The sequence below is a fragment of the Thamnophis sirtalis genome, unplaced genomic scaffold (genome assembly GCF_051295495.1).
Source record: "Thamnophis sirtalis isolate CommonGarterSnake01/CBP01778 unplaced genomic scaffold, rThaSir2_p1.2 scaffold_13, whole genome shotgun sequence".
In the NCBI taxonomy this organism is placed as follows: Eukaryota; Metazoa; Chordata; class Lepidosauria; order Squamata; family Natricidae; genus Thamnophis; species Thamnophis sirtalis.
Window position 1 is genome coordinate 25,456,722 of NW_028261393.1, and position 20,949 is coordinate 25,477,670.

The 20,949-nt window shown below is 41.3% G+C and overlaps 1 protein-coding gene across 2 annotated transcripts in view; it reads left to right on the forward strand.

Moving 5' to 3' along the window:
- Nucleotides 1–20,949, forward strand: part of NFYC (nuclear transcription factor Y subunit gamma) — an 85,327-nt gene that overhangs the window by 35,690 nt on the left and 28,688 nt on the right. For both annotated transcript variants that reach the window (XM_087728287.1, XM_087728288.1), the window contains exon 2: nt 2,364–2,473. In XM_087728287.1, the coding sequence (XP_087584413.1) occupies nt 2,372–2,473 (102 nt within the window). In that variant the 5' untranslated portion in view covers nt 2,364–2,371. The remainder of the gene's footprint in view (nt 1–2,363; nt 2,474–20,949) is intronic.

The following is a 20,949-nucleotide window of genomic DNA, read 5'->3' on the forward strand; positions in this document are numbered from 1 at the left end:
CTGTGGCTTTTATCCATTTGTTGTTTGCATTCTGAGTCACTAGTGGTGAGATGGACAGCTAAACCATTTAAATAAATAAATATTGTGGTTTGCTGGTTTAGGTGTTGGACTGCAGTTCGGTTCTTAGCCAAAGAGGTTCATTAGGCAGTTTAGGGTCATTCACCTACCTCAATTCATTTCACAGGGTGGTTATGGGGGAAACAGGGAAAAGTGACCAATATATATATTGCAGTAAGCTTCTGAACAAAACGAGCAATAAATGTAATAAATAATGTTTCATATGCAACTACATGATAAACAAGCCATTGTGTTTTGCTAAACACGTTTGGGTTACAGTATATTTTGTGAATCCAGCGAGAGCTTTCATTGTGTTGTTATGGAGAGGATTAAATAAAACCACTCCAAAATAGTATGAGATTTGGTGTCCTTGTTGCTCTCCAAACTTTGTGGTTTTCTTGCAGACATTTCATTACAAAACTAGGTAACGTCATCAATGTAAACTGATGACCCTTTCTCCTCAAGTGTTATAGCTACATGTGTTATAGCTTTCAGGATGCTTCTTGGATTAACATGTCCATATCCTTTATTTATTAGATTTGCTGCTACAAACTGTTCACACAATGTGTACTTGCACTGCTTTGTATGTATACTTGCTTCTGAAGTTGCTACATTTGGCAGAAGGATTTCCCATAATAAAAGCTGACTTTATTTGGGGATTCCTCTACCCTGATTGCTGCTAATATGGTTCCTAAAGAAAAATGAATGCTATAAGGCTCTTATCCACCCACCCCACAAAGTCTGTGATACGAATATTTATAATTCTCTCAAAGGAATTAACTTGTTGGATTTAAAATGAATTTCCATTTGATCTTGATTTTCCATCTAAATGGAAAAAGTCAAGGCCAGACCCTTACAGAGAAGTTACAAATATCTTCTAAACCTGGATATATTCAATCGCCACAACATTTCTCTGCATTGGATTTAAGCTTTAAGCTGCACCAAATATTGAGAAATGTAGAATATGGAATACCTGCTGCTATGAGAAGAAATGTGGGATATAAATTGAATACATAAATAAAAATAAATTATTCATATCAGAAAAAGCTGAAAATAAAAGCAGGAAAAAGAGAAGAATCATAAGACACAGAGGGTAGCCTCTTATGAGTGAATACTTTTGGGCCAACCACAGTCTTTAATTAATTATTTATGTTTTCTTCTATATTGTTCAGAAATTAATTCTTGAAAGATAACTTGTCTCTCCTGTCTGTTGGTAATAAAATAAAGACTGCACACCAAAGCAAAATACTGAGGTTTTTTTAAAGCTGATTTAGGATCCTCACTTCTATTTCCTCGTGTTTTACTAGCAGGTTTGTGTAGAGCTTTAGATTTGACTCCCAAAATTGTCTGGGAGATTGAAGATAGCATCTTTGGATACTCCTTTAAGAAGCCATACCTTTTTCCGTGATTTCATGGCTGCTTGGGCCTACTGTCATTCTGTAGAGCAGCCATACAATCTTGGGTTTCCCAGAGCATTATAAAAAGAAGTTAATTTGCAGTCAGAACGAATGCTTCAAACAGTAATATTCAAAATGCATGATGATATAACCATACACAAATGCATATACATGCACAACAAGTCAGTACAGGTGAACTGAGAAGTTAGGCAAACAGATTATTTGAAGGAGTCCTACTGTGCTTAGCCGAGGATAACATCTTCATATGAAATAAGTTTATCCTTGTCTTAGACCAGGAGTGAGGAACGATGGCCCCTTTATAATTTGTGCACTTAACAACTCCCAGAATTCCTGGTTGGCTCAGGAATTCTGGGAGTTGAAGTCCACAAGTCATAAAAGGGCCATTGTTCCTCATCCCTGATCTAAGACTAATAAAATTAGAATTAAATCAGTGGAAGAGAAGATAGAATGTTCCTTGACAGATTATGGTAAAGACAAATGCTTGGTAGAGAAGGATCTTCATGGCCTTGTGCAACAAAAATGAATATCAGGATGTATATCTATAAAACATAAAAAATAAATTCTGAGAGAAAGGTACTCCCTGGATTGATCACTTACAGAAAATACACCTTGAAGTGTACCAAGCAGAATAGGAAATAAGAATAGAATCAGACCTTACAAAAATCCTTGACTAACAAAACTGCTTTATTCCAAGGTTTGATGGAATAAAATGTATGTTGTTGGAAGGGATTTTTGCAAGATCCTGCCTAGATTCTTGCTTTGAAGCTTTATTATCTTTATTTTACTTTACAATTCACCATATACTATATAGCTTTTAAAACGTACCTTATCCACATACCTTATCCACACCATCTTTACATTTAATATATTTTCTTGGTTTCTTTCCAGTTACCATAATGTCCACGGATGGGGGTTTTGCAGGAGGAAACAGTGATGCACAGCAGTGTCTTCAGTCTTTCTGGCCTCGGGTCATGGATGAGATTCGAAACCTAACAGTGGTAAGATTTTTTTTTCATACCATCCCACAGAGAAATTTTTAATAGATCTCTTACTTGCTACGTCCATGAGCATTTAGTGATTTTTCATGTTGGGTTTTTGAAGGAGAGAAAGTTCTGACTTTTTACAATGTTAATTACTGTAAAATTGAAAACAAATAACTTAACAATCTCCTCCATGGGTTGCTAGTTACTAGAGCAACTAGGGTGGGAAAATCACCCTTTTTTCCAGTAGACTCGAGGGGTGGGGGTGGGGGGCTACACATGGGATATTCCGAAAGCCTGATTGGTCCAAAGACTGAGGGAAATTTCTTTTAACATCCTCCTTTCCCTGATGGCTCCCAGTTCCTTTCAGTCTTTGGTTCAAACAACTGCTTTGGTTCCCAGTGTATTATTTGAGAGAAATAGGTAAATTTATTTAACATTCTATTCAATCCATTGGGCATTCTAAATTTAACAGAAAGCTGCTGCATCGCAGGGACAGGTTCCTTTGTCTCGCAGCGCTTTGAAGGAGAGCTAATTGGCCTTTCACTCTCTCCTTGTGGCACCGGGAGCTCTGACCGATCGCTGGAACTACGGGGGTTTCTGGCTCCTTCCACCAGCTCCGTGGGTGACGCGACAAAGCAGAAAGCGCTGGATTGGGCTAGCAATGCCTTTCCTCTATCTATCTCAGCCGCACACCCTTCAATCGAGCCGCGGCTATTCAAACAAGCCGCAGCGAAGAGAAAGAAAGCTTTAAGGTGTGCAGGGAGCCTGCAGTGGCCATTTTGGAGCACGCACGCGGAGGCGGCCATTTTGGACACTAATTGCACCTAATTGCATCGTGGCCAGTGTCGGGCCAGCAATTTGTTCTCTGGCAGTCCGCTTTTCACCTGCAAGGCCTCTGCATTGGCTGGTGTCTCCAAGGCAATCCCACAGGCCCCAGGGGAAGCACTCAATGAGGCCGGAACAGGGGGAATGGAAGGCCTTAGAACCAGGGCAGCAGCAGCTAAGCCGTCTGTTGCTCAACAACTATCTAGGGCAGCCCAAAGGGATGAATTGAGGCACCAGCGTGCCCTCGAAAAGAGGATTGCCAGGGCAGAACAACAGACCCTAGTCATCAGACCCAGCTCCCACAGCAGATCCAGGTTCCCATTAAGGCCAGGATCTCACCAATTGGGCTCTCCTCCCAGAGGCTTCAGCCCTTCTTCTCCATTTGTCTCCCCTGCTAGGCCTTCCAGACAAACTGGCGTGGAGGTCTCTCCTTATCCTCCCAGACCTACCCAAGGGATTCGGAAGGATGATGGGGACCCATTGGAAGGTTCCTCTAGGGGATTTCTTCCTCATCACACCATAGATCCCCAGGGGCCCCTTGCAGACCAATATGAGGATGAATTTGAGAATTTAGAATGATTGCCTGAGAGCATTAAGAGGCTGATTTCCTCGGCCATATCAGAAGGGGTTGCCTCAGCTCTCAACCAAAGGGAAGCCCCCGCTCCAGGGGATAGGGCAACCCACTCCTTTCAACAGCCAAGGGACTCTTCCTCTGTTCAGAGACAGGTCCCTACCACGCCTCCCTCCCCCTCGGTGGTTAGTGAGGGTTCAGTGTTAGGCAAAGACCCTCGTCAAGACATGAGGTTTTCAGAGAATGAAGTCTGTTCTTCCTGATCCTCCAGCCTTCCCCAATCTCTTTTCTCCTCCTATGTTTAAAACTATGCTTCACAAGGCCAGATAGACCACTAAGGTGGGGACTGGGGATCCTGCTGTCCCTCAACCTAGGGACCCTAACCTAGTCATGTTTTCCAATACAGCCACCAATAAGGAGAAGGTCCCTGCCCCACCCTTGTTTCTGGAAGTGGTAAAGAATCAGTGGGCCTCCCCTTCCACCTTTCCCAAACCTGGGAGCAACGACCGCTGCTTCTACAACATGGAGCAGGTCTTCTCCCAGGCACTCCAGATGCCCACGGTGGATGCCCCAGTGGCTACACTGGCCAATGTGTCATCCGTCGTGACTGGTGATGTGGCTGATAAGTTAAAACCAGAAAACAAGTGTGCCGAACTTACCTTGCATAAGAACTTCAACACTTCCGCTTGGGCGATAAAGTTTGCTGTGGCGGCCTCCTACTTCAACCGCTCGGCGGTCATGTGGCTTCACCAACTGCAGGATCGCATTCCTGTCCAGGATGAGCGACTTCAGCAGGATATCACCAAAATAATTGCGGCCACAAAGTTTTCCGCGGATGCTACCTAAACGCCGTAAAATATTTGTCCCGAGTCCTTGCTACCTCGTTGACTTCTAGGCGTCTACTATGGCTTCGCAACTGGCAAATGGACAACAATTCCAAATGGAACTTGGCATCTGCCCCATACGCAGGGACCAATCTCTTTGGTGAATCATTAGATCAGATTCTCATTGAGTATAAGGATAAAAAGAAGGTCCTGCTGACCAATTCCAAGAAGCCGGACAGCGGTTGGCTTCTTACCGCAGACATTCCTACAAGGGTCCTGAACCTGAGTACCAGCAACCCAGGTACTTTCCTTATAGATCAGATAGACAGCCCCAGAGACAGTACTATCATGATAGGGGCAGGTACCAAGGCCAGTACAGGCGGCCCTTTCGCTGGGGGGAGGGGGGGCAGCTGTCCTTTCCGTAAAGGGAAATGACTCCAACCCGAGCATTCGCATCGGTGGCCGCCTGGCTCTGTTAGCGGATCAGTGGGACCAGATTACAACAGATGCCTGGGTACGAACCACAGTCAGACATAGCCTTCATCAAGAATTTCTCTCCATGCCTCCTAACTTCTTCCGGGTGTTCCTTCCCTCCCGGGATCCGAATCGTTCCCGCCTGATGTCCCAAGACATACAACACCTGCTAGACATTCAGGTGGTGGAATCGGTCCCCGTGACAGAACACAGGTTGGGACACTATTCCAATCTATTCGTTGTCCCAAAAAGCTCGGGGGGATGGAGAGCCATTCTGGACCTCAAACGCCTGATCCAATTTCTAGTATACAGGTGCTTCAAAATGTCTTCCCTGGGATCTGTTCTTCAGGGAATCAGACGGGGAGATAACCTAGCATCAGTGGATCTAACGGAGACATACCTCCACATCCCAATCCCGCCCGCCCATTGCAGGTACCTTCGGTTTTCCCACAAGGAATGCCACTTTCAATACAGGGCTCTCCCCTTCGGCCTAGCCTTTCGCACCTTAACGAAAGTCTTGGCGGCTCACCTGCGATCTGTTCCGGTGAGACTCCACTGCTACATAGACGATGTGCTCGTACAGGTCGACTCACATGCACAGGTGGTTATCGACCTCTGCCTGACCATCCAGACCTTACGGTCCCTAGGGTTTTCCACCAACTTCCCCAAAAATCATCTCTTGCTCTTGACAAAGATTTTTCATCTGGGGGCGGTGATAGACTCAGTTGCAGAACTAGTTTGACTTTCTCCAGAACGTCTTGTCAGCCTCCAGTCGTTGGCATGGCAGGTACGCGCAAGAAGGTCAGCTTCCATCCTGACCTTGGCCCGCTTATTGGGCAAGATGGTGTTGTGCATAGGGATTGTGCCTTGGGCCTGCCTCCACTCCTGAACCTTGCAGTGGGCCCTTATCCCATTCCAACGGAAGCACATGAGCAACTCCCTGCGGCTCATCCACCTGCCAGCAGATCTACGCCTGTCAATGAAGTGGTGGCTGTGTCTGGCTCTATGACACAGGTCCCATATTTGGGAACAGGATCGCATAACCATCACCACGGACGTGAGCTTATTCAGTTGGAGGTGGGGGGGCTGATGAACTCCAGGTTGGCACAGGGGCGTTGGACTGTGTCAGCATAATATAAATTGGCTGGAGCTGAAGGTGGCCTGCCTGGCCCTCCAAAAGTTCAAGGAATCAATCTCAGGCCGTCATGTCCTTCTTTTGACAATGTGGCCACAAAGGCCCACATAAACCGTCAGGGTGGGACTCACTCCAGAGCCCTCTGGCTGGAAGCACTGAAGCTCGGCTCTTGGGCAGAGAGACATTTGGCGTTACTGGTGTCAGAACACATTTCAGGCTCTGCCAATAACCAGGCCAATTGGCTCAGCCACGTGACTATAGACCACAGGGAGTGGCAGATTCACCCCGATCTGTTCCGGAAGATTTGCCACTGCTTCGGATGTTCACTGGTGGATTTGTTTGCAACCCCAGCGAATGCTCAGCTCCCGAGGTTCTTCTCCCGATTTCCAGCCTGGGCAGCAGAAGGAGTGGATGCCCTTTGGAGCAAATGGCCTCCGAGCCTGCTATACGCTTTCCCCCCTCTCCCACGAATTCCGGGGACCTTGAGGAAGGTAGTGGTAGAGAGGTCAGACATTATTCTGATTACACCGCATTGGCCCAGACGACCTTGGTGTGCGGACCTCGTCCAGCTTTCTGTATCTCCCCCGTGGAGGATTCCTCAGGGGGAGATCTCCCTATTCCAGAGGGTCCTGATCCACCCGGAGCCCCAGTGGCTCCACCTGACCGCCTGGCACTTGAGTGGAGCCTCCTGAGGAAAGCCGATCTTTCCTCCTGGGTCATAGCGACCATAGAGGCATCCAGGCGTCCATCAACCACATGGATTTATAATTTCACATGGTCGGCCTTCGTTAGATGCATTTCCCTCTCGTCTACTGAAAAGAAACATTCAGGTAAGGACCAACGTTCTTTCTGATTTTGCAACAAGAGAAAAATGTTTATCAGCCACCTCTCTATGTAAAATATATTCTCTAGATACTCCTAAGAAGGACTAGTAGATGTATTTCAATCAAAAGTATTGTAACGCCATAAAAACCTTCCTGCCAGAGTGCTGGCATCTTCATCTGCCATTTTTCATTTAGTTCTTCACTGAAACAATGTCATTAAAAGTGTAGTATCATCTGCATGCTTAAAAATATTAAAAATACTTTGCTCTTACTTTCAAGTCAGAAGAAGTTCCATAGTTGCATGTTGAGAAATGTGCTATTTCAGCAGTTGACAATCATCCATTTCTATGGATGGCTTTCTCTGGTTAAACATAACCCATTGAATGGTCTGCACTACTGTTGATTGTGGAGCCATTTAGTCTTGAAAACCTGTCAGTGCATCATTTAGGATGGACTTCAGCTATAGTATATCACAGAAGTGAGTACATCCCCTCACAGTTTGTAAATATTTAAGTATATCTTTTCATGTGACAACATGGAAGAAATACTTGGCTACAATGTGAAGTAGTGAGTACATAGCTTGTATAACATTGTAAATGTGCTGTCCTCTCAAAATAATGCAACACACAGCCATTAATGTCTAAACTTCTAGCAAGATATAGTTAAATATTTACAAAATGGGAGGGGCTGTATCACTTCTGTGATATACTGTATATACTATTAAAACTCTAAGTAGGTGAAACAATGCATCACAGAATAAAACCTTTTAAGCCAAGTTACCTCAAATTCATCTATTTGTATACCACCTTTATTATTTTTGCAAGTAACTTAAGGCAGTGAAACACACACTTTGCCTCCAGGGGTGGGTCCCAGCTGCTGCTACTGCCAGTTTGCTCAGGGACGCACTGCGTGTACACTATGCATGCATGCGCAGTAGTAAAAAATGCTTCTGTGCATGTACAGAAGCCAAAAACAAGATGGCGGGGGCATAGCAGGCCAAGTTGCTACCGATTCGGCCGAACCGGTCTGAACCGGTAGGAACCCACCTCTGTTTACCTCCTATTTTCCCCACAACAACAATTTTCCCCACAACAACAATCCTGTGAGATGAGTGAAGCTGAGAGAGAGTGACTGGCCTAAGGTCACCCAACTGGCTAAGGCAGACTTGAACTCTGGGTTTCCAGCCTGGTGCCTTAACCAGACTGGATCTCCATATAACAAGGATAATGGAGCCATTGACATTGAGATTGAAAAATTCCCCCTGCACTTGAGATGGCAGCACCAAAAATCCTACCTTCTCAGATAGAACTGTTCCCCACAACACAGACTTCCTGAGCTCTCGCTTCCCCTAAGGAATATAAAAATGTTACAATCTGGCTCTTGCACTCCTAGAAACTTAAGGGAAAATGAGAATAGCAGATTGACCAGCACAAATTCATGCATAGGCATCACACTTGCACCCTAGCTAATTAGTTGGCCACACTCAGAAATTTGACTGGCATTACACCACTCTCAGTTGGCTAGTATAGTTGCACTCTGACCTTTTTCAAGAAGATATCAACATTCATTGATAGCCAGGTTAACGTCCCCACCCCCGCTCATCCTTAGCCTAGAAAAAGGGAAGGCAATCTAGCAGGTGTGTAGATGAGTGGGAGGTCCTTTATTAGCATGGGAATTGTTGGCAGTCCAGATGTGTCAAGAAAATAGAATCCTAGGAGTCAAAAGAGCTTCATAAGAGTATACATTGAAATTATTTGCTGATGATGTTGTACTAGCACTTGCTTCACCTGAGGTTTTCTAAACTGTGTTGATATACAATAATATAATTTGACATCAGGCTAATGAATTAAAGAGTAAACTCAGATGCTGATAATGGAAGTTGACAAAGGATGAAAAGCAATTTATATATTGATTAACAGATTTTAATATAAGAAGATATTTGCTTTCTGATTAGTAAACAATTGTGTGTGTGTGTATGTGTGTGTGTGTGTCTGTCTGTCTGTCTGTCTGTCTATATACACACACCATCCATCCATCCATTTTGGTTTTTAAAAAAATATTTATTGAAGAACAATTGTTTACTAAACTGGAAGCAAATGACAGATATTTCCAGATAGAAGACTTTTATCTTGGGTTAGGCAGAATTGCAGCATTTAAGATGAATACTTCACCAAGACTAAATTTTCTATTTCAAATTATTCTAGTTTCTAATGAGAGCAAGATATGAAATCACTTGCAAAGGTAATGAATTATATATGGAGTAATAAAAGGCCAAGGATTAAATTTAAGAACTTGCAGGATTCAAAAGAACGAGGCAGCCAAGTGGCTCTGAATGTCAGACTATACTATCATACTGGATGTCTAACATGGATTTCAGAATGGATTATATTTCCATACGGTTCCATCACTTCTGTGGAAGGGGCACTTCTTCTGGAGGGTTTGCATAAATATTGATATACACAGAAAAATAAGTATAATACTGAATGTTTAAACTTACTAAAGATTGGGACAAATCTAGGAAAAGACTACATTCAAAATTTTCCATTCTTGCTGACTTACTGAATGCCTATTTTTTATGAAGAGAAAGGTACCAAAACTAAACAAGAGCAATTTCTTCAGCTTGTAAGATATTATTAACAGGACAAATTTAATGTCTTTCAAGTCTTTGCTATTCAGGGCTCTTCCACATTTAATTGATTTCCATGCTGCCAAATGAACAGCACAGCAATTAAAAACAGTTATGAAAATAAGGCAGAATATTAGAAATCAAGCAATGACAGTTCCAGCAGTCTCCGGTTACTATTCTTAAGTGAAATTGATTGTGAGAGCAGGCGGGGAAGGTCACAAATCACAATCTGATGGCCATAGGACACTGTGATAGTTGGAAATATGATCATGCGATCCCAGGGGCACTGTGACCGATGGAACTTTGAGGACTGGTCATAAATGTCACTCGTTTGGCACCACCATAAGTTTGAATGGTTACTGAATGAGTTGTTAACTGAAGGCTAGATGTATAGTCACAAAGATGGAACAGTGAGAATTTAAGTGCAAAAACAATTATTTACCAATATTAAGCTTGGAATTAGTATAAAATATTTACTGCTGGCGCATTATTCCAATCAGGATGGCTGAAATAAGCAAGTCCTTTCTGTGAAATACTGGAAATGCAATAAGCAACTTGGTTCCTTGTTCCAGTTTGTTACAAAGCCCAATCATGCTAGAAATTAATTCATTGTAGAATGGAACACCTTTTTAAAAATCTAATCCCATTTCATCCTGAGATATTTTTTAATTAAACTTCACTAAACCATACATTTCTTCCATTTTTTAAAAAAAAAAACTAGTATATGTTAATATTTGCACATATTTTATATGTTCTTTATAAAGTTGTAAAGTTGCTGCCCCAACGCATATTTAGAGTCCCAGTTTGGAGCAGACTGTACTAGCACCTGGAACAACTAGGTGGAATTCTTGTGTCCAGAGGTGGTGTGGCTTTGAGTGCTAGATGTTAAAGGACAATGATGCGGAAAGACAGCTAACTATATGGCCTTTCTCCAGGCTTCTGTTAAAAACTGGATTGGAAAGGAGGTAAGTCCTTGCAGATAGTATTTTAGTAGGGATCTTTTATACAGGTAGTCCCTAATTTATGGCCAGTCATTTAACAACCATTAGATTATTGTGATGGCTGGAACCAAAGGTTGGGCTCAGAAAGGATGTTTTACAATCCATAAATTACTGCCCACCATTAAAAGTTCTCCCACCTGCAGTTACGTGATTATCATCTGGATGCGTGGCAACCTATTTGCACTTACAGCAAGTTGCCAATCCCCCTAATGACTGTGTGGTTGCTTAATAACCACAAGTAGGAGAGCTGAGATTGCAGTCATTGAATGAAGCAGTCACGTGAGCATCTCATTAATGACCGCTCCATTCAACAACTGAGATTCCTGTTCCGGTTGTTGTCTTAAATCAAAAGACTGCTTACCTCTGTTCCACGTTAATTGGTTCATTGTCTTCTGTGCTGCTGACAGATTTGTGTAGGATGGGACTGTCTCTAGAGTTCTGCAGCTTCCATCCCACAGCTTGAATATTGAACTCTTCAGAGGAAAAAAAGACAAGAACAGCCAGGCTAGCATCTAATTGCAAGGGAGATAACTAAATAATATCTATTAAATCCTCCTCCAAGAAGCACTACTGATTTTGTCAAGCTTTATTTAAAATGCTTGTGTGAGGCTAAAAATAAGCAACTGGAATTTTTCAATGTGGGGACTCTTAACAAGACTTGGTAAGAGAATTGCATCTCCACATCATTAACTGTAGTCCAATTTAATTCAACATCTCCCCCCCTCCCACTTTCCAGCATTTTAAATGCTTTCATTTAAAAACAAATATATTAAAATCTCAGAACCGGACACAAAACTAGCTTGCTAACAAAAAAGCTTTTGTATTTTCATTTGACACTTGGAGCCCAGTAGAGAACATAAAAAGTAGAATTAATTACTCTGATTGCTTGGGTCCCAGAGGTTTATCACATGGAACCTTAGAATAGAATAGAATAGAATTATTTATTGGCCAAGTGTGATTGGATACACAAGGCGCAGATGCTCTTAGTGTACATAAAAAGACAAGATACATTCGTCAAGAATCATAAGGTACAACATTTAACATTTAATGATAGTCATGGGGTACAAATAAGCAATCAGGAAACAATCAATATCATTATAAATCGTAAGGATACAAGCAACTAAGTTCCAGTCCTGCGGTCATAAGTGGGAGGAGGTGGGTGATAGGAATGATGAGAAGACTAATAGTAATAGTAATGCAGACTTAGTGAATTTTTTGACAGTGTTGAGGAACTTATTTGTTTAGCAGAGTGATGGTGTTTGGGGAAAAAACATTCTTGTGTCTAGTTGTCTTGGTGTGTAATGCTCTATAGCATCGTTTTGAGGGTAGAAGTTGAAATACTTTATGTCCAGGATGTGAGAGATCTGTAAATGTTTTCACAGCCCTCTTTTTGACTTGGCCAGTATACATGTCCTCAATGGAAGGCAGGTTGGTAGCAATTGTTTTTTCTGCAGTTCTAATTATCCGTTGAAGTCGGTGTCTGTCTTGTTGGGTTGCAGAGCCAAACCAGACAGTTAGGGAGGTGCAGATGATAGACTCAATAATTCCTCTGTAGGACAGAATCATCAGCTCTTTGGGCAGTTTGAGCTTCCTGAGTTGGCGCAGAAAGAACATTCTTTGTTGTGCTTTTTTGATGACGTTTTTGATGTTAGGTGTCTTGGGATATGATAGAAGCTAGACATTTGAAGGTGGTCTGTTGATACTGTGTTGTCTACCATTGTAAGAGGTGGTAGTATGGGAGGGTTTCTCCTAAGTCTACCACAATTTCTACAGTTTTGAGTGTGTTCAGTTCCAGATTGTTCCGGTCACACCACGAGGCTAGTTGTTCAACCAACCTAAGATTTTGGCTATGTATAGTCAAAAGAGTTTTACTCTACAAGCTTCCAGGGAAGGGCAGCTTTTTAAAATTTTAAGCTTTCTTGTGTATGAAACAATGAACTTAATTAAGTACAATCTTGAATACAGAGCCGTAACCTTTCTGCTTAGAGCTATGGAAAAAAGTTATTTACCACAAAAGGGTGGGGGGGGGCACTCTTTATCTGCTGCTATCTTGCTTGTAACTAGTGCTGAAATTATGTCTTGAATTTAGATTGTGTGTGTGTGTGTGTGTGTTTTTGTGTGTGTGTGTTTATAGTCCTGTCTTCTGTTGTAGCTGTGTCAAGTGATCAGCAAGTGTACAGAAGTTCAGGTTCCCTTTCATTTGCAGTGACCTCAGTGTTCATTGTTGAGCTGCGTGTAATCCATACAAGAGATGTGCACTTAGTTGAATATCTGATCTGAGTGGGACAGGCATTCTTGGCTGCTGTGTTGAGAATAAGGGAACACCTTGTATTTCTTAGAACAATCGTTTCCTACTTTGTCTTGTTTTAGTGTTCTCTTGCAGACTGACTCGTCTTCCCTAGAAACTCCTGCATGATAGAGGTTTCTTTTATGGGGCTGAGATTACGTAGCACTTCCCCTGCTTCCTCTCATCTTGTAGTCAGCTCATAGAAAGGAGCATCCTGAAGGTTGCAGACATCATCTTTGGGGGGGGTGGTGGTCTTGTAGTTGTTCTTTACAATTCAATATTTTCAGCTCAGGCATTTGTTAGGCATGTGGCCTTCCACTCCCAAAATACTCCACCACCATAGCTGTTGCTGAAAAGTTGTGGTTAACAAAATAATCTCAGACCCTGTTCTACATGTCCCAACAACATGGAACCACCAGATCTGGTTCGATTAATTGGAGGAAATATTGGTGGGCTACACTGAATTAGCAATAAACCAAAATTCTCACAACAGGAACTTGATGGAGTTGCTGACACAAGGTGGTGTTATTTCTAGCCTTGTGGGTTTTTTTGTTTTTTTGTTTCTGCTAGTGGAGCAAATAACTGCCTTCCCCACCCATCTCAGATTTCAGAGCCCAATGAGAATGCTCAGCTCAGGTGCTTCTGCCACACCTTTTCCTGCAGACTGTCGTCTTTATGCCCCCCTCCAAGCTTTGGGAAGTATAGACTCTTGGCGAGTACAAAACCTTGTTGCTGTCAAGAATGAGGAAATGCAAATATCTCTAGCTGACACTATTAAAACAGCCCTTTTAATTTCTAGGAAGACGCGGTGGCTCAGTGGATAGCAATAGCAATAGCAGTAGACTTATATACCGCTTCATAGGCCTTTCAGGCCTCTCTAAGCGGTTTACAGAGAGTCAGCATATTGCCCCCAACAATCTGGGTCCTCATTTTACCCACCTCGGAAGGATGGAAGGCTGAGTCAACCCTGAGCCGGTGAGATTTGAACCGCTGAACTGCTGATCTAGCAGTAGCCTGCAGTGCTGCATTTAACCACTGCGCCACCTTGGCTCTTAAAGATGATGAGTGTGTCGATCAGAAGGTTGGCAGTTCAGCGGTTTGAATCCCTAGTGCCGCGTAATGGAGTGAGCTCCCGTTACTTGTCCCAGCTTCTGCCAATCTAGCAGTTCGAAAGCACGTAAAAAATGCAAGTAGAAAAATAGGAATCACCTTTGGTGGGAAGGTAACAGCGTTCCGTGCACCTTCGATGTTTAGTCATGCCGGTCACATGACCACAGAGACGTCTTCGGACAGCGCTGGCTCTTTGGCTTTGAAACGGAGATGAGCACCGCCCCCTAGAGTCAGGAAGAACTAGCGCATGTGTGCGCGGGGAACCTTTTTAATTTCTAGGGCTGGATCAGGGTCCTAAATTTTTTTTTTGAAAGCCTACCTATAGCTTAGGTTTTCTATGTCTCTTTAAAATGCCTAACGCTCTAATATGACCTTCTCTACCTGTTAATTTTTACTGAAGTGGTCCTTGTTAAAAACAAAAATGATAAGAACCAAGCTCTTCCTCCTGGTGCTCTTGTATATTTCCACCGCTAGGTTCAAAGGCCAAGAATGGCTACAAATACAAGGTGGTGGGAAAACTGGCTTTTAATCCCCTCTTACAAATACACTTGCAAAAGGAACAGGAGCCTAACTAAGTGAGCTCAAACTGGCAAATATCATTCTGATCCTACCCTCACTTTAGTTATTCTTGGAGTGGTTTAAAGAGGAAACTGAACTTTATTGTATTTTGATTCTGGTCTGTTTATGCTACTTAAGAAACTGGGTATGCCTAGTTTAATGAAAAGAAGGACTAGGGGAGACATGATAGGAGTCTTCCAATATTTCAGGGGCTGCCACAAAGAAAAGGGAGTCAAGCTATTCTCCAAAGCACCTGAGGGTAGGACAAGAAGCAATGGGTGGAAACTAATCAAGGAGAGAAGCAACTTAGAACTAAGGAGAAATTTCCTGACAGTTAGAACAATTAATCAGTGGAACAGCTTGCCTCTAGAAGTTGTGACTGGACGTTTTTAATAAGATGTTGGATATCCATTTCTCTGAAGTGGTGTAGGGTTAAGCAGGGGGTTGGATTAGAAGACCTCCAAGGTCCCTTCCAACTCTGTTACTCTATTCTAAGTGAGGTTTCTTCAGTTGGGAGGAACAGGCTAGCCATATGCCAATTACCTTGGTAATTATCAGTTAAAAAGCACTTGCTTTTTCTGTGTGCCCGATATTTACCCACAGATGTTTGGAATGTTTTTCTTCTAATATTTAGGGAGAAAATGGGCAGAATGTTATTTGTTCAAGCATGATTGACTCTGTAGTATCAGAACTTGGGTTATGCTACATATTTTCATTTTAGGGAAAGAGAAAGATTGAAATTTTAATTGCACAGATTGGTCTGTGAGACATGAAGGTTCCTGAGCTGGTACAGGGGCTTGAAGGTTATGGAGTTTACCTAATTTGGGAAAACAATGACAAGGAATTGTCAAGAGAAGTTTGTTTAGCTGGATGGTTGCCAACGTATATTTCAATAGATTTCAGTGTAAAACAGACTTTGGGTTGAACATCCATGGAAACCATGGCCAATCTATCTGGTTGTGTATTTACCCAAGTATCCCCGGAGAGTTTGATTGTGTTGCAGCAAATCATGCCGCTGTTCTTTGCAGTCCTAAGGCCCACTTGCCTAACCGTAACAATGGATCACTAATGGCTTGAGAAGATCTTGCTATTGGAGAGACACTGGCTGACAGATGGAAGAACGTAATTTAAAATTAGCTAAATCTGATTACCTTAATGTGTAATAGATATAGCTGAATAATGATTGATATGGATAGTAATATATATAATTTGGAACTGGCTGATAGATTGAAGAATACAATTGAAGGACTTCCTGGGAGGAGCCTACTGGTGAAGGCAGCAAAAAATCAGCTGCCTCCGAATTCCTGGCTACGTACCTGTTTAGAGGATCTTCCATCTGACGTCTTATCAGGTTTTCTTATCCTTCAGGCAAGAGGGAAAGAAGAAACTGTTTTGCTGGCAAATGCTCTTCGATTTTTGCAGCTTTTGTGCTTGCAAGGAAAGGGGGGCTAGCCCAAGGCAGAACGGCTGTCCGTGCTGGGAACTTCAAACTGCCTTGTGCAGGACAAAGTAGGTCTCTCCCACTCTGCTCTAAGTTTTGTTTGATTTAATCTTATCACGAGCTGAATCCGTTTACTGCGAGGACAATAATTGCTTATCAACATTTTAGCTTCTTCTCTTTTTCTCCTCCGAAAAATTATTTACTCAGAGGCTTTTAAAATGGCGCCGAGCAGGCTGGTCTCTCCGGTAATAACGAACACTTTCTGCTAATTCTCACAAGACTTCAAAAGAATTCAAAACAAAAGAGATAGCTTATCAAATGTTTTGGTTTCACAATAGAAGAATTTTACTCCTTCATTAACTTTGCTTATTTGGAAGTTAAATGGTGATGAATCTGTTGAACGGTCTTGTTACAATGTTTACTCACTGAAAGTTTTGCCAAGCCTTAAACTTCAAAATAAAAGCCTCTTTACTTAAAGCTGCATATTTAGGCGATAGAGTTTTATTAACTGCAGGCAGACAAATTTTGAAATGGCCTCAAAACCAAATATTAACTTGAAGTCTTCACCCTCTACTTCCAGGGGCACATCCTCAGTGCCTGGCACAAAGCTGCAGCCTCCGCTTCCTACGCCCCCTGCTGGGGATGTGTTAACGAAAGAATTTTTTCTGAGTAATCTAAGCGAGGCTCTTAATGCACAGACAATTAAAATGGAAGATAAATTTAGAGATAATAGAGAGGAGAGAAAAGAGGAAATAAAAGAAATGAAAGAAGAAATTAAAAGTGAAATTAAAAGTGAAATAAAAGGACTTAAACAGGAGTTGTATGAGAAATTTGAGGCTAAGGTTGATAAAATTAGAGACGACATGCTGAGTCTTGTAACTGTATTAACAGAACATATTTCTGGAGTGGAAGATACTCTAGAGGTTCTTAATGATGCCAATGCGAACTTGACATTGAAAACAGAGGTGGTGGAACAAAAAGTGGAAAATGCTGAAAAAGAAATTATTATGATACAGTACCGACAAATGGAGCTCGCATTAAGAGTAAGGGGGCTGCGTGAGGAGAAAGAGGAGAACCTGAAACAGATCCTATCGGAAGCTTTTGACCGCCTGATGGGAAGACCAGGGACCAACCAAGGCCGGCAAATTGACAAAGCTTACCGCGTTAACTCCTGGCTGGCAAAGCAGAAGCAGCTTCCTCGAGACATCGTTATATATTTTACTACAAGAGAGTTCAGAAATATGGTACTGCAAGCATCTTATAACACTAAGCTTCAAATTGGCGGTCAAGACCTGGTTGTTTTGAAAGAGATACCACCTCAAATGTTAAGAGCCAGAAGAGACTACGCTTTTTTGGCCGAAGAACACAGAAACCGTCAGATACAGTATAGATGGGATGCACCATTCGGCATCATATTTACATTTGATAAGCAAAGGTACCGCCTCAACTCTGTATGGAAAGCCCGAGATTTTTATTATAATATATTGAAGGCCGGACACCCTGCACCATCTGGACCTAGAGAAAGACCACAAGAAGGACAGGATAGACAGCAAACTACACAACCACCAGACAAGATGGAGCATCTCTCTTCACTAGAAGTGCAAGGTGCTATGGAACCAAGACCTAGCCGCATGACTACTAGACGTATGGAGAAACAAGCTAAGAAGCAACAGTATCAACAATCATCGGCCATCGATCAAGGAACTACAACAACAAATCTGGAAGCAGTGGGAGGAGCTAAACCTAAGGTTAAACAGGCCGTGCAGGAAGCTCTAAAAATGCTTCAATCAACCAAAGATGACAACTAAGATTTTAACATGGAATGTCAACGGACTGAACTCTCCACAGAAGAGGAAGAAAATATTTCATTATCTTAAACAGTTTAAGAACGATGTAATTTGTTTGCAAGAAACTCATATCAAGTCAACTGATCAAAAATATTTGATCAACTCAAAACTTGGTCAACATTTTGCAGCTTCTGCTATGGAAAAGAAGAATGGTATAGTTGTATACTTAAGAAAAGATATGAAAGCTGAATTAATAGAAGCAGATCCCTTCGGAAGATATATTGCTTTAGACTTAATCTTAGAAGGGAAAAAGACATTACTTTTGGGAATTTATGCACCCAATCAACAGCAAGACAGATTCTATAGAAATCTTCATGCTAAATTAGTACAGTGGGACTATAGTTCCTGTATACTATTGGGTGACTGGAATGGAGTGATAGACACTAAGAGAGATAAGAAGATTTCCCGCCTAAATACCAAGATGCGAGCAAAGTTACCCAAATCCTTCTTTGACATTATGGATGATTTTGAATTGAGAGATATCTGGCGAGAAAGAAATGCAGAGGAATATGACTTCACTTTCTTCTCGGACAGGCATCAATCCCTTTCAAGGATTGATTTTATTCTAACCACTAATGATTTGCTTTCTAGGGTCAAGAAAACAAAGATTGCAGCTAGAGTCCTTTCGGACCATAACCCAGTTTGGATGGAGTTGGGAAGGGTAGTGCAGGCAAGAAGGTTTTGGAGACTGAATGAAAATTTATTTAGATATGAAAACTATATTAATGATTGTAAAAAATTACTATCTGAATATTTTGTTTTGAATATGAATAAGGGTACATCTATGGAATTTGTATGGGATGCAAGCAAAGCGTATATGAGAGGAGTTTTGATGAATATAAATAAAACACATAGAAATAAGCAAGGGTTAAAACGAACAGAACTGGAAGAGGAAATTAAGAGAAAAGAGCTGGAGTTAACAAGGAAACCAGACGATACAAAGGTTAAGGAAACTATTAACATATTAAAATCTCAATTTGACATGTTGATCTCTGACCAGGTAGCTACTAATTTATTATATGCAAAACACAATACTTTTTGTAATGCAAACAAACCTGGCAGATGGTTAGCTTATCAGATTAGGAAAAAAAGGAAAACTCGAAATATATCTAAACTGATTTACAGAGGGAAGGAGGTGTTCCAACAGGAAGAGATTCAAAAGGCTTTCTGGGAATTTTTTACAGAACTGTATAAAGGGGATAAAATTAATGGTTTAGACATAGACAAATATTTAGACAAGGAGAAAATACCTTCAGTTAGAGAAGAACACAGGCAAAAATTGAATCAACCAATAACCTCGGGGGAAATCCTGCAGGTAATTAAGCAATTAAAGCCAGGGAAAGCACCAGGTACAGATGGCTTGACAGCGGTTTACTATAAAAACTTACAGTTAGAAATGGTAGAACCTCTTAGAGAATTATTTAATATGATTCAAACGGAAGGTAAAGTCCCTCCATCTTGGAAGACAGCGTTTATATCTTTGATACCCAAAGAAGATCAAGATACTACTCAACCCAAAAATTATAGACCCATTTCATTACTGAATGTAGATTATAAAATTTTTACTAAAATATTAGCAAATAGGTTAATGTTGGTCATTCAACAATTGATACATACGGACCAAACAGGTTTTATACAAGGGAGACAGATGAAAAGTAATGTCAGATTAATTATTAATGCATTAGAATATTTGGGAAAGAACAACCAGATCCCTGCTGCGTTTATATTTTTGGATGCTGAGAAGGCCTTTGATCGAGTTAACTGGCAATTTCTGCTGAAGATATTGCAAAAAATGCAGATAGGAGATAATTTTTTACAGTCAATTAAAGCAATATACCAACAGCAAACAGCACAAATCATAATCAATGGAAGTTTAACAGACTCTATTCAAATTGGAAAAGGTACAAGACAGGGTTGTCCTTTGTCCCCATTATTGTTTATTATAACTTTGGAAGTATTGTTGAATAAAATACGGGGCTTGGATGGTTTAAAAGGGATCAAGATTAGGCAGCAAGAATATAGAGTCCGCGCTTTTGCGGATGATTTGGTCATAATATTGGAACAACCGCAGGAATCCAGTATGGTTTTAATGAATACGATTAATCAATATGGTCAAGTGTCTGGCTTTAAAATAAACTTAGGAAAAACCAAAACATTAGCTATAAATATGAATATTAAACAAAAGGAAGAATTAGGAGTGATGCTAGGATGTGAGGTAGTTAAAAAAGTCAAATATCTTGGAGTTAACATTTTAATTTCAAATGGGAAGTTATATAAGCATAATTATGAACCACTTTGGCATAGCATACAGACAGAGATGAAAAAATGGGAGAAATTGCACTTATCTTTGCTGGGCAGGATAGCGGCAGTGAAAATGAACATTTTACCAAAATTTTTATTTCTTTTCCAAATGTTACCTATACTTAAAAAAGATGCGAACCTTTTAGAATGGCAGAAGGGTATCAACAAATTTGTGTGGGCAGGAAAGAAGCCGAGGGTAAAGATGAAAATAATGCAAGATGTACGTGAGAGAGGAGGACTGAAACTACCTAATTTAAAACTATACTATGATGCAGTGGCATTATCTGTAATTAGTGATTGGATTCATTTAACCAATGATAGAATATTGAACATTGAGGGACACGATCTGGTATTTGGTTGGCACGCTTACCTGTTATTCAACAAAAAATTGGATAAGAACTTTAAAAGTCATATTTTAAGAAATGCTTTACTGCGGGTTTGGAAGAAATACCAATATAAATTAAATGACAAGATACTCATGTGGGCAATTCCTAGACATGCAATTGAAAATATGAATACAGCACAAAAACAGGACAGATTTACTTACAGACAGCTTCTTACCTCGGAAAGGGGGGTATTACAATTAAAATCTTTAGAGGTATTAAAAGAGGAGAAGGTAGTTCAAACATGGTTCCAGTATGGGCAATTACAGGCTAGGTGGAAAATA